Raw genomic sequence first — 15,044 nt, forward strand, 5'->3', positions numbered from 1 at the left:
GGTTTTGAGACGGTCCGACTTCATTTAGCTCGTAGCCATCGCAGACCCGAGGGTGAAATGGTTCTGACCCGATCTTAGCGTTATTGATTCTCATTTTTACTCTGCTGTTAATGCCTGTAATAATCACTGTAAAAACGACACACCGACATGATTATATCGGTGTAATCCTATAAATATTAGAGTTACTAACACACAGCATCCTCTTCCAGATTCCTGAAGGCTTCAATAATCTTTGTGTATTTTAGTAAATTATTCACTTTATGTCAGCTATTGACGTATTAGTGTTTATTAAGTTATTGATCACTGTTATTGACCAGAACGCTGCTCTTCCTCAGTATTTTGTCCAGTTTTCCAGTTCAAAACTACAAATACACAAACATTTTTACATCAAGATGCATTTACTTGAGATGCCAAATGAAATCTTAATTTCTGAGGAATGTATCGAGGAGAGTTTACGCTTAAAAGATCTTATTTGCACAAAAATATTTTTGTCTTGTTTTCCATCACAAATTAAATCAAGATACGTTTACTTAGAAAAATGACTTAAAGTCTTGTTATCTACAATTATGCATAACACAAGAACAAATATCCGTCAGAGTTTTATGAAAAATAATCTTGCTTTTACTTTCTATTAAGGTTAATTGGTAACACTTTACAATACGGGTGCACTAATAAGCATTAATTCATGCTTAACTAATGCACAGATAATACTGAATTAATGTGTAACTAATGATTATTTAAGCTATTCATTAATGATTACCACATTAGGAACTAATTAAGAGTCTATAAGGTTAATGTATTAGTTCATACATGAATTGTTATTAATTAAATATGTAATTGTGGATTAATTCCATAATAACTAATTTTTTTAACTAATAGTGTTAATTACCAGAATGAGCCAAATCCTTGTATTTCAACCTCCAGATAATATGACAGGTACACTAATATGCATTAATACATGATTAATTACTTCATTGTTAGTGCAAATTCATGTGCGAATTACTAAATGACTAGTTAATAATGATGTGCCCCATCAAGTAAAGTCATGACATAATGATACCTTTGCAAATCATTAGCTAATGATTAATTAAAGCAGACAACTGGAAGTTGAAGTGCATAGCTTTGACTAATTGTGATAATTAACACATTAATTTACACTATTAGTTAATAAAATATGTTATTAAGGAATTAATACACAATGACACATTGAATTAATAGCAATTCATGTATTAATTAATCTATTAATCATATTGACTCTTTATTAGTTGCTGATGCAGTAATCATCAATTAATGGTTTAGTTCTTCATTAGTTATACATTAACTCATGATTATCTGTGCATTAGTTAAGGATGAATTAATGCACATTAGTGCACCCGTATTGTAAAGTGTTACCGATTATTTTTCTGACCGAACTTTATTTTTCAGAAAACGAGACTTAATATTTTATTTTGCTTCTCCAGTAAATATATCTTGATTTAAGAATGTTATTTGCACTGGAAAACAAGACAAAAATAATAAGTATATAAGATAATATAGCCAGCAATAGTGATGAAGAACAGACTTTGCGGTGTAACACTGAATGTTTTACTCTTTCGGAGCAAAGAAAGAAAGAGCCGTTGTTGAGCAATAACATCTTCCTGTGGGCAGCGAGGAAGCGTTGTGTGTGATGTGATAAATCAGAGGTGTGTGTGTGTGTGCCAACGTGCTAAAACTGGAGCATTTCTGGTGCTTTAGTGTTTCCTCAGGCATTTCTGCATTTGTGGATGCGCAGGAGAAAAGGATGAGAGAAGGAGGGATGAGCTGAACGGACACAGAGAGCTTGCCAGCGCAGTTGTTTATCAGTGAATTGCTGGAGTTGTTTTGAAGTCTCAGACTAAGCAGGCCATGAGAGAGAGACATAGAGAGAGAGAAGAGAGAGAGAGTTTAGTAACGGGCCAGAGAGGTTGTGTAACTCCTGCATTTTTTGCCTTTTTCCTGTAAGTGTGTCACTACGATGTTTTGCACTTTTCTCCAGCACTGCTATATTGATGATGTTTAATGACTTTGAGTTCAAATGTTTGATTTGTAAATGTTTCTGAGAGCGAAAATACAGTAAACAGTGAAATTGTGAAATATTATTACATTTTAAATTAACTGTTTTGTAATATATGAAGAGTTCAGATGCAAAAGCCTCTAAATGCCATTTGAAATTTTCTTCTTTAATGATGATTTTTATCAAACTTGTATATTTAACTTTAGTAATTTCACCTAAATAACAATTAATAGGTAATTATCATTGCCATTCAAGTGAAATTACTGAACTTAATTATACAAGTTTGATAAAAATGATCATTAAAGAAGAAAATTTCAAATGGCATTTAGAGGCTTTTGCATCTGAACTCTTCATATATAGTTAAGTGTAATTTATTCCTGTGATCGCATCATCACTCCAGTCTTCAGGGTCACATGATCCTCCGGAAATCACTCTAATATGAGGATCTGATGATCACATGTATGATTATTATTAGTGTTGAAAACAGCTCATATTCATACAGTGTGATACATTTTTATTTTTATGATATGATACATTTTATCATCAGGATTCTTTGATGAATAGAAAGTTCAAAACAACACCATTTATTTTAAATATAATGTTTTGTAACATTATACTTTATTCTCACTTTTGATCAAGTTAAGGCCTCTTTTCTGAATACAAGTATTCATTTACTTATGAACAGTAATTTCACTGCTGTATTTTAATAATCTGTCGGCTAATGTCTTTTTACCGTTGATTTGCAGTTGATATTGACGGCATATATCCACACATGTGTAATATATAAAGTATTTCTGCTTGTTTTGGCTGAACGTGTTGTGCAGATTTCCTAGTCGATGCTGTTACAGATGTGTGTGCAGTTTAATATGGTTTCATCAAGCTTAATCACGTCATCCGGGACTCACAGGGCTTCGGGACAGAGACATCTTTGTCAAACTCTGATGTTGCACAACTTTCCCACAGCTTTGGGCCGAGTCGATTGCTTCACACTGTCCAGCGGTTTGGGTAGAGAAATGCTTGTCTTAAAGGGCTGGTTTAATGCCTTTCTCACAAGAGGTGAAATACATTTCTGATGTCCCCAGTGTGTGTGTGTGTGTGAAGTTTTAACTCAAAATACCTCACAGATATTTTTATAGCATGTTAAAATTGTCACTTTTTGGGGGTGTTCCTGTCCCTTTAAATGCAAATGAGCTGCTATGGGGTCTTACAGTGAATATTTTTGCATATTCAGAGGATATTAGCACATATTGGTCCCAGAGAAGAGACGGCCGCTATCGATCCGTCCATTAGAGTCTGTCGATGGACTCGTGTCCTGCTTTAACTTTCACTCATCTCTCTCTCTCTCCATGCGTTTCATGCCGTTCTCGTCAAGAGATGTTCCTCTGGCTCAATCAGGGATGCACAGTGTATTGTGTGTATTTATATGGGGAGAACAAGTTTTTGATACTCTGCCAATTTCACAAGTTTTCCTATTACAAAGCATGCAGACGTCTGTCTTGTTTATCATAGACTCTTCAACTGAGTGACGAGTGTAAAACAAAACAAAAATCCAGAAAATCACATTGCATGATTTTTAAGTAATTCATTTTCATTTTATTGCATGACATAAGAGGACATGTTTACGTCATATTTAAACACAAAAACTCGAGAGAAAAATAGGAAATACTTTTAAGAAATATTGATCAATAATGCTGTCTGGAAACTCTATAACTATAATCAATAACGGCACATGATCAATAATGCTGTGTGAAAACTCAATAACTCTATAATCAATAACGGCACATGATCTATAATGCTGTCTGGAAGCTCTATAACTCTATAATCAATAACAGCACACGATCAATAATGATGTCTGGAAACTCTATAACTCTATAATCAATAACGGCACATGGTCAATAACGCTGTCTGGAAACTGTATAACTCTATAATCAATAACGGCACATGATCAATAACGCTGTCTGGAAACTCTATAACTCTATAATCAATAACGGCACATGGTCAATAACGCTGTCTGGAAACTGTATAACTCTATAATCAATAACGGCACATGATCAATAATGCTGTCTGGAAACTCTATAACTCTATAATCAATATCGGCACATGATCAATAACACTGTCCTGGAAACTCTATAACTCTATAATCAATATCGGCACATGATCAATAACACTGTCCTGGAAACTCTATAACTCTATAATCAATAACAGCACATGGTCAATAACACTGTCCTGGAAACTCTATAACTCTATAATCAATAACGGCACATGATCAATAACACTGTCCTTGAAACTCTATAACTCTATAATCAATATCGGCACATGATCAATAACACTGTCCTGGAAACTCTATAACTCTATAATCAATATCGGCACATGATCAATAACACTGTCCTGGAAACTGTATAACTCTATAATCAATAACGGCACATAGTCAATAACACTGTCCTGGAAACTCTATAACTCTATAATCAATAACGGCACATGATCAATAAAGCTGTCTGGAAACTCTATAACTCTATAATCAATATCGGCACATGATCAATAACACTGTCCTGGAAACTCTATAACTCTATAATCAATATCGGCACATGATCAATAACACTGTCCTGGAAACTCTATAACTCTATAATCAATATCGGCACATGATCAATAACACTGTCCTGGAAACTCTATAACTCTATAATCAATAACAGCACATGGTCAATAACACTGTCCTGGAAACTCTATAACTCTATAATCAATAACGGCACATGATCAATAACACTGTCCTTGAAACTCTATAACTCTATAATCAATATCGGCACATGATCAATAACACTGTCCTGGAAACTCTATAACTCTATAATCAATATCGGCACATGATCAATAACACTGTCCTGGAAACTCTATAACTCTATAATCAATAACGGCACATGATCAATAAAGCTGTCTGGAAACTCTATAACTCTATAATCAATATCGGCACATGATCAATAATGCTGTCTGGAAACTCTATAACTCTATAATCAATATCGGCACATGATCAATAACACTGTCCTGGAAACTCTATAACTCTATAATCAATATCGGCACATGATCAATAACACTGTCCTGGAAACTCTATAACTCTATAATCAATATCGGCACATGATCAATAACACTGTCCTGGAAACTCTATAACTCTATAATCAATATCGGCACATGATCAATAACACTGTCCTGGAAACTCTATAACTCTATAATCAATAACGGCACATGATCAATAACACTGTCCTGGAAACTCTATAACTCTATAATCAATATCGGCACATGATCAATAACACTGTCCTGGAAACTCTATAACTCTATAATCAATATCGGCACATGGTCAATAACGCTGTCTGGAAACTCTTTAACTCTATAATCAATAACGGCTCATGATCAATAACACTGTCCTGGAAACTCTATAACTCTATAATCAATATCGGCACATGATCAATAACACTGTCCTGGAAACTCTATAACTCTATAATCAATAACGGCACATGATCAATAACACTGTCCTGGAAACTCTATAACTCTATAATCAATATCGGCACATGATCAATAACACTGTCCTGGAAACTCTATAACTCTATAATCAATAACGGCACATGATCAATAACACTGTCCTGGAAACTCTATAACTCTATAATCAATATCGGCACATGATCAATAACACTGTCCTGGAAACTCTATAACTCTATAATCAATAACGGCACATGATCAATAACACTGTCCTGGAAACTCTATAACTCTATAATCAATATCGGCACATGATCAATAACACTGTCCTGGAAACTCTATAACTCTATAATCAATATCGGCACATGATCAATAACACTGTCCTGGAAACTCTATAACTCTATAATCAATATCGGCACATGATCAATAACACTGTCCTGGAAACTCTATAACTCTATAATCAATATCGGCACATGATCAATAACACTGTCCTGGAAACTCTATAACTCTATAATCAATAACGGCACATGATCAATAACACTGTCCTGGAAACTCTATAACTCTATAATCAATATCGGCACATGATCAATAACACTGTCCTGGAAACTCTATAACTCTATAATCAATATCGGCACATGATCAATAACACTGTCCTGGAAACTCTATAACTCTATAATCAATATCGGCACATGGTCAATAACGCTGTCTGGAAACTCTATAACTCTATAATCAATATCGGCACATGATCAATAACACTGTCCTGGAAACTCTATAACTCTATAATCAATAACGGCACATGATCAATATCACTGTCCTGGAAACTCTATAACTCTATAATCAATATCGGCACATGATCAATAACACTGTCCTGGAAACTCTATAACTCTATAATCAATATCGGCACATGATCAATAACACTGTCCTGGAAACTCTATAACTCTATAATCAATATCGGCACATGGTCAATAACGCTGTCTGGAAACTCTATAACTCTATAATCAATAACGGCTCATGATCAATAATGCTGTCTGGAAACTGAATAACTCTATAATCAATAACAGCACATGATCAATAATGCTGTCTGGAAACTGAATAACTCTATAATCAATAACAGCACATGATCAATAATGCTGTCTGGAAACTGAATAACTCTATAATCAATAACAGCACATGATCAATAATGCTGTCTGGAAACTGAATAACTCTATAATCAATAACAGCACATGATCAATAATGCTTTCTGGAAACTCTATAACTCTATAATTAATAACGGCAAATGATCAATAACACTGTCCTGGAAACTCTATAACTCTATAATTAATAACGGCAAATGATCTATAACACTGTCTGGAAACTCTATAACTCTATAATCAATAACGGCACATGGTCAATAATGCTGTCTGGAAACTCTATAACTCTATAATCAATAACAGCACATGGTCAATAACTCTGTCTGGAAACACAGCATGAACTCTATTGACGTCTTACAGAATCGTTAGAATATGAAGTGATACTTTATTTCATTAATATATTTTCAAGTATTTTAATTTAAAGTACACTCAGTACAATTAAACACACTCCCTTTCCCATTGGCAGTCGTTCCAGTGTTTGGGTTTTTTGTTTTATTTGCATTCTTTTTAGAAGTAATTTGAGTCACAATAGAAGTAGTTGTCAGGGGTTATATAACATGTTGATGTTTCTTTAGTTCTCGCTGGAGTCGGTGAATCTGCAGTGTGTGTGTGTTTGTGAAAGTTCGCTGGCCGTCGATCCACGGGGTTATTTTTAGCTTGTGGATGATGAATCTGTGTGTGACACACACACACACACACAGAATAGTTGGACACAGTTGTATTGTTGATGCTGAATGAGTCGTATCGCCTGAAGCTCTCGCTGTGAACGAGTTCATATTAATCTATAAATCATCTCTAAAAGCTTCATGGCTGATGTTCTGACATCATCACTGGATTGGTTCAACTACGATTCTGATTCAAACCAGAGTTAGTTCGAGGCGCGCAGTGTCAGCTAAAGCTCTTCAAAACAAGAAGTGTGTGTTTTGATTTGTTTTCTCTTATATTACTGTGATTTTGCTCATTTTAACTCTTAATTCGTTCACCTTCATTCTTGTCTATAATCATCATGGCATATAAACACGTTTCTTCAAGGTCGATCAGATGTTCTCTTCCTGCTTCCGAGTGAGTTCTGCTTCAGAACGTTTCAAGATATTACATTAAATATTAGAGAACCACAACAGCCGAACGTCCTTAGTGAGTTCACGTGGTTCGTTGAAGAACCGCTCCAGTTGATTCAGTGAGTCATTTAATTGATTCAAAGCAGTTCAGAATCAAACTGAGAATCATCAGTCATTGGGTTATTAAATTACACTGTTGTTGTTGTCTGGAATTATTTGTTGCACATTTCTGTTTGTATTATTGGCACCTAGTTTGTAAAATGAAACAGTTTTTTTTATGTTTATTATTAATTTGTTCCGCTTGTCTGTATATTCGTCGGCTGCGCATTCTAAAGATGTCGACGGAACTTTAGCAACATTCCACAATTCCATTTTGACTTAAAAACGGAACCTGTTCTTTTCCCAGCAACACACGTTTATTTCAACTACTTTCACACATTTTCAAAACATTATCTCTTTATTTCTTCAAAACTTTACACACAAATCCAAGAATTGCCCAGAATGCCTCACATCTCTTCTAAAATGAAGCACTGCATCAAAACATCACACACATCTCAAAAGCGAACATTCATCTTATCTTACGTACAAACACCTATGACATTATATTATATTTTCTGATATATCATACACACACACACACACACACACACAGTTATCCAGAGCCTAAAGCTCTTCTTTCATGGCATTTCTGTACAAACTCGCAGAGATGCTGAAAAACTCACAGTAAACACGAAAGCAAGATTGAAACCAACGTATTTATGTTTTTACTGTAAGTGTTTGTAGTTATGAATACAGTATTACACAGTGCGAAACATCTAGAACTCGACATCCATGTAACAACTTCTTGCATCAAAGATTAAATATGGATGTGAATGTTTGTACTTTCTGTAATTCTGACATCGAAACCGCAGAACATCTTTTCTTCTCTTGTAGTGTAACCCAGACCTTCTGGGATACTTGGATCACGTATGATACACAAAATATTCCAAATTTAACATATGAACACATTAAATCTGGACTTCAAATGGAGAACAGAAAAACTGAGTTTGGAGTAAATAATCTGATTTTAATGGCCAAATATTTCATACATTAATGTCGATTTCTTAAAACATCCCCTGTTTTTAATGCCTTTCTAAATGATATAATTCTCCCTGAAATGCTGTAAAACAAAAAAGCCCTAATTTGTCATAAATACTTATGCAAATTATTTCCTAGTCTCTTGGTTTCTTCTTTATTTATTTATTTTATTATTATTTAGTTATTTTTTATTATTGCTATTTTTTTTCCTTTACATTGTTGCACTCCATGTTCAATTCATGTTGTAAGATTGTCTAAAGATGGTTTTGATGTGCCTTGTTATATGTTTGATATAAGATTCAATAATAATAATAAAAAAAACATCTAGAACTCGACCTTTGACCTGTTTAGGCCTATTCTAAACCCACGATTGATTGGTGTTTGGTAAAGCAGTGTGTGTGAGGAGTGTGTGTGAGGCTCTGATGAATTTCTGGCCGTTTTGACATGTGTGTTTGAAAAAGGAAATCAAGATTATTCCTGTGTGTGCTTCATAGAGAGCAGATTTGGTGTGTGTTACTGGTGTTTAAGGCGTCAGGTTTCACAAATTGTGTGACAAGCAAGAATATTGTGTCAGAATCTCTCTCTCTCTCTCTCTCTCTCTCTCTCTCTCTCTCTCTCTCTCTCTCTCTCTCTCTCTCTCTCTCTCTCTATGTTAATTCGTTCTTGCAGTAATTTCTAATTAAGATGAGTAAAACCCAGCTGAGTCGTGATTGTCCCGCTGGAATACAGACGCACGTGTGTGTGTGTGTGTGTTCACAGTATTGTGACGTGGCTGTTTTTGCCGCAGTGATTGTGATTTTCCTCTGTTTCGTGTTTCAGGACAGTGTATCCGATCACCATGACGACTGAAATGCAGGAGATCGCCATCACAGAGGAGAAGCCTTTACTGCCGGGTCAATCCGACGCTGTCAAGGTAACACACACACACGCACACTCTTCTGCCACCTGCTGCACGTTTGAAGAACTTCATCATCAGATGTGTCGTAATGCAGTGGATCGTGATTATGAATAACTGATTTATTTATTTATTTATTTATTTTTATTTATTTTTTATTTTTTTGGGGGGGATTATTATTATTGTTATTGATATTGTTGCCTTGACTTGTATGTAATATATTGTTATTTATTTTGGTGGAATGGGTTATTGTGGGTGAAAAGCTTTAACTTTGATTGTATCTGCTTTATGTTAATGCTTTGAAAAAGTTGATAAATAAATGTATAAAAAAAAAAATAACTGATGCAAGTCTGTTAAACGCAACACTTCTGCGTCATTTTATTTATTCATTCTTTTCTGTAATTCTTAATTGTTTTAATACATTTTAAATACATTTCTATCCTATTTTTTATTTATTTTCACAGTTTTATAAAACATATATTTATTTAAAGCTCTTTTAAAAACCAAATGTGCAATATCCCTGATAATATGTTAAATATGTGTGTGTGTTTGTCAGCTAAGCCCCTGTAGATTCACTGGGTTAATGGATATTGATTTTTATATGGATGAGTGTTAGTTACACACAACATCTCTCCAGTTCATCATTAATGCACTAAATGGTTATATTCAGTTATAAGCGGTGTGTGTGTACACAGTGATTATGTGAACTGATATCCGCTGTGGTTTGTGTGTGTAGGACGTGGAGATCGCGGCCCGAATGCTGCTGGATCAAGACCAGGTGTGTTAAAACATTCGTGACACACTCAATGTGTGTGTGTGTGTGTGGTTGACTGATCACTGGTGTGTTAAAACCCTCGTCCTTCCCTCGGGTCATTTAGAAAAACTGAGCATTCAATCATTGAGAGTTCATCACACACACACAAATGGATTCGGGGAGTTTTGTGGTTGAAATTTAAAAAAATTATCCCGCAATGAGATTAGTGTGAGGTTTGCTTCAGTCACATAGAAAACCCTAAAAATGCTCAAAATTCAAACTAAAAATGCTAAAACTTTACAAAAAAAGTTATTTAATAATGTCTACATGTGTATCTGAATGTATATCGAAGCCTAACTGACTTTAGGACCCAGAGGAACAGCTCATCTGCTCCATATAGAGATATAAGGCCATTTAGAGTTATGAAATATGATGTTATATTAGTTTTTCTCCACAGGAGGTCGACAGAGACCCCCAATGTAAGATATTTAGAGCTGATTTTAAAAGGGTTTAAGCATGCAATTATAGCCTAGTTGAAAATATCTGTGGAATGACTATTTATTTCATATTTATTGATCAAATCTAGTATTTTAAACATAAATAAAATAGAAAATAAAGGAAAATGTCATCAAAAATACCGAAAATATTATCAAAATGAAATAAAAAACAGCTTTTTGGACAAAAAAAAATCAAATAAATAAAAAAAAAAGTATAATTTGAGGGCTTCGGGTCATTTTGACCCGCGAGGGAAAGGTGTGTTACAAAGTGTGAGGGACGGATGAGTGTTTTCACCAGTTGTTATCTTTCTTTAGTGTGAATTTGCATGCAGAATGTTGTTAAAATGAGGTTAATGTGTAGTTTAGCATGTCACACTGCTTGACATGTCATGCCAGCGACCCATTATTAATAATCTTAAATTATAAATGCACACAAGTGTTGTTTCCTCAAGCGTTTGTGTATGTGTGTAGGAGCACAGTGTGGAGACGCCTCACGGAGTGCTTCATGTGACGGTTCACGGCGCCGGGAACGCTCGCAGACCCGCCATACTGACCATACATGATGCGGGAATGGACAGTAAGTCTCTCTCACACACACACACTGACTCACGCATCATAAGTATTGCCAGTTATGTCATCAGATTACTTTTTTCAAGTAATCAGTAAAGTAACGGATTACTTTTAAATTTAGCTACTTTTTCACAAGTAATGCGAATTACTTTGTTTTCATACTTCTTGACTGACAGCTCCTGTCCTCATGTTGATAGAGATCAGAGGTTGCGTTGGTCATGTTCGAGAAAAAATGTTCAAAAACGAATTGTTCTAGACTTAATGTCAGCATGCAAATACTCATCTCACTCTCACCAAACCCTTAAAACGATGAAATGCAAACTTACAATATTAAGCAAATGCATTTAATTTGACTAATATAAACTCATTTTATTGACCAATTCAACCATACTAGAAAAAAATGACTTTAGCTCATATTTGTGTTTCTTTTCTTTAGTTTGTTTTATTGCTATTGCTATATTTATTCACACGGTTTTAACTTTTTATGCATTTTTGGCATGAAAGCGCAATCTTTTGAAAACTGGATTCATAGTACAAGTTTTTTTTTGAACCGATTCTGTGTAATTTGTGAAAATGGTGCTTGTGTGTATCAGTACCTTTCTCTACAAAGTGATATCGCCACCTACTGGCCTGGCATGAAAAATGCAGCGTTTTTATCGCTATCCGTTGAGCTGGGATCATTTTGACAACGTTGTGGTCTGTACGCAAAAACAAGTTTAAAACACTTTTCTGTTTTTAATACATCATTGTGGTGTAAAGGTTTGTTTGAGCGGCGCCCTCTACTGTACCGGAGTAAATGGGCATTTCCTTCAGCCTGAGGATTATTCACTTCACTTTCGCTGTGAAAGAGCCTTTATATTTGGCAAGAATTGAACTTTGTTTTTAAAATGCAAACAATCAAGCCAGAAACTTTTTATTTTTAAAACAAATAACACAACTTTGATTTAAAATTAATAAAAAAACACCATTTCCACAGAACATAAAAGAGCTTAAAAATAGTTGTGTTGTCTTAATCACACTTGGAAATCATCCTGATTGAACACAGTTATAAAACAAACTGATTCACTGATATCAACAGATTCACCAATTGGACATTTCTAATCAGGGTGATTTTAGTTTGGTACATTTTGCTGCCACAGACCCATAAATATGATGTTCCCTTTGCGTTTCTTTTAAAACTTTATTATTCTCATCAAGGCTGTCTTTATTTGAACAAAATACAGTAATTATGTGAAGTAAGGAACAACATTTATGAAATAGAAATCTTTTGAATCATTATAAATCCCATTTTTGATCCTTGGTGAATAAAAGTATTAATCTATGTTTTTTTTTTTTCCTTTTAAATCTTACTTTAAAACTTTTGATTGGAAATGTATCAGTTTCCTAATAATATATAAAGCGACAAAACGAGTTTTAACACCAAAAGTTACCGTTTTATTTTAATGATTTCTGAAGGATCGTGTGACGCTGAAGACTGAAAAATTCAGCTTTGATCACAGGTATAAATTACACTTTACTGATATATTCACATAGAAAACAGCTCTTTTAAATTGCAATAATATTTCACAATTTTACAGTATTTACTGTATTTTTGATCAAATAAAAACAGCCTTGGTGAGCATAAAGAGACTTCAATCATGTAACATTTTTAATATTTTCTGGTAAAAAATATGAAATATTTTAAGCTAAGTGTAAAATATAATACAGTAACTGTGATTATTATTATATATTATATAATACAGTTACTGTGATCATTACAGACCATAATGATATTAATGTGTTTATTTTATATAGCACCTTTCACAATCCCAGGGACAATGAAACACAACAGTAAACAACCAAAACAACACAACATGTGAAGCTATGAGTTTGTTGTGGAGAAATGCTCATTAAACAGAAAGGTTTTAAAGAAGGGAAGAGAAGCACAGTCACGAAGAAGTTGTCCATAACTTTAAGTCAGAGAGGCATGCTGGTGGATCAGAGGGAGAGGGAATGGTAAAGTAGAGTTGGATATCATCTGCATAACAGTGGACGTTAAAGGGTTAGTTCACCCAAAAATGAAAATTCTGTCAGTATTTACTCACCCTCATGTTGTTCCAACGCCGTAAGGAACACAAATTAAGATATTTAAGATATTAAGATCGCTCCTGCATACTAGTCCATAGGCTTCTTGAGGGAATGACTCCTGCTGGCATCGAAAAGTCATTAAAGACATCGTTAAAATAGTCCAAGTGACTACAGGGGCTCAATCTTAACTTTATCAAACAACGAGAAAAAAACAACAACAAAAATAACGACTTCATTTCAACTATTCACTTCCTTCTCCACGGGCCTGTAGTCAGTTAACGCAGTGTGATTGCGTAAAGCTACGTCACACGTAGGCTCACTATTGGCTAGGGTTGGGTATCGTTTGAATTCGAACGATTCTGATTCCGATTCCGATTCTTTGTTTCGATTCCGGTTCCTGACGATTCTCGATTCCGATTCTTTTAAGAGGCGGGGTCAAAAAAGTTTAGCTAACCTTGCTAACCAACGGCCTTTCTGAAGGAAATACTCCTTCTGTCACAAATACTCCACAAATTTTGCATTTTGCCGAGATTTTTTTATTTTTAGAAAAGTGAAGCCACACTTTGGATCGCCGACGTAAGCTACTCATGTTCGACTCGCGCGGTTATGCCAACACTTCCGGTAGACGCTTCTTCGTTGGTGTTGTTCAGCGGTTTCTTCTTCCGCTCGGCGGACTGTGAATATCGAAACTAGGAATCGAAATTTTAACTTTTGAACGATTCCGGGAAAAACAAAGTTAGTCCCGATGCCAATCGATACTCGATTCTCGATACCCAACCCTACTGTTGGCCGACGCTGGTCATGTGTGTGTGATGCGTGTGACGTACAATAACAGAAGCTTACGCTATTAAACTAGTAACCTGACACGCGCAGAGACAGAGAAATAAACGAATAGTTGAAATAAAGTCGTTATTTTTGTTGTTGTTTTTTCTCGTCGTTTGATAAACTTAAAATTGAGCCACTGTAGTCACTTGGACTATTTTAACGATGTCTTTAATGACTTTTCGATGCCAGCAAGAGTCATTCCCTCAAGAAGCCTATGGACTAGTATGCAGGAGCGATCTTAATATCTTAAATATCTTAATTTGTGTTGCGAAGATGAACGAAGGTCTTACAGGGTTGGAACAACACGAGGGTGAGTAAATACTGACAGAATTTTCATTTTTGGGTGAACTAACCCTTTAAGACCGTGGCAATAGGGAGGATGTAAATGAGAAAGAGGAGAGGTCCAAGTACAGAACCCTGGGGTACACCACAAGCGTTACGAACTGCCTTCTGTTGAAGGTATGACTGGTTTAAGTAAGCAGAATGAAACGGTAACAATATTAAAAAATATGTAAATGCTGTAAATCAAACAATTAAAAAGATAACGTCTTAAAGGAGCGTGACGACAGACGGATGATGAAGCTCTTCCTCTAGATATGAGGTAACTAACGTTTGCAGCGCGGACCGTGAAGTGACGGAGTCGTGTTAACGATCCCTGCGAAGTGAACGGGGATGCAGTG

The 15,044-nt window shown here is 35.1% G+C and overlaps 1 protein-coding gene across 1 annotated transcript in view; it reads left to right on the forward strand.

Annotated features, from left to right (window-relative positions):
• Nucleotides 1–15,044, forward strand: part of ndrg2 (NDRG family member 2) — a 49,951-nt gene that overhangs the window by 9,349 nt on the left and 25,558 nt on the right. Inside the window, exons 2-4 of the mRNA XM_039649398.2 lie at nucleotides 9,576–9,669; nucleotides 10,388–10,429; nucleotides 11,374–11,479. Coding sequence (XP_039505332.1) covers nucleotides 9,595–9,669; nucleotides 10,388–10,429; nucleotides 11,374–11,479 — 223 coding nt within the window. The 5' untranslated portion in view covers nucleotides 9,576–9,594. The remainder of the gene's footprint in view (nucleotides 1–9,575; nucleotides 9,670–10,387; nucleotides 10,430–11,373; nucleotides 11,480–15,044) is intronic.

Source organism: Pimephales promelas, chromosome 1 (genome assembly GCF_988280905.1).
Source record: "Pimephales promelas chromosome 1, fPimPro1.hap1.1, whole genome shotgun sequence".
NCBI lineage: Eukaryota > Metazoa > Chordata > Actinopteri > Cypriniformes > Leuciscidae > Pimephales > Pimephales promelas.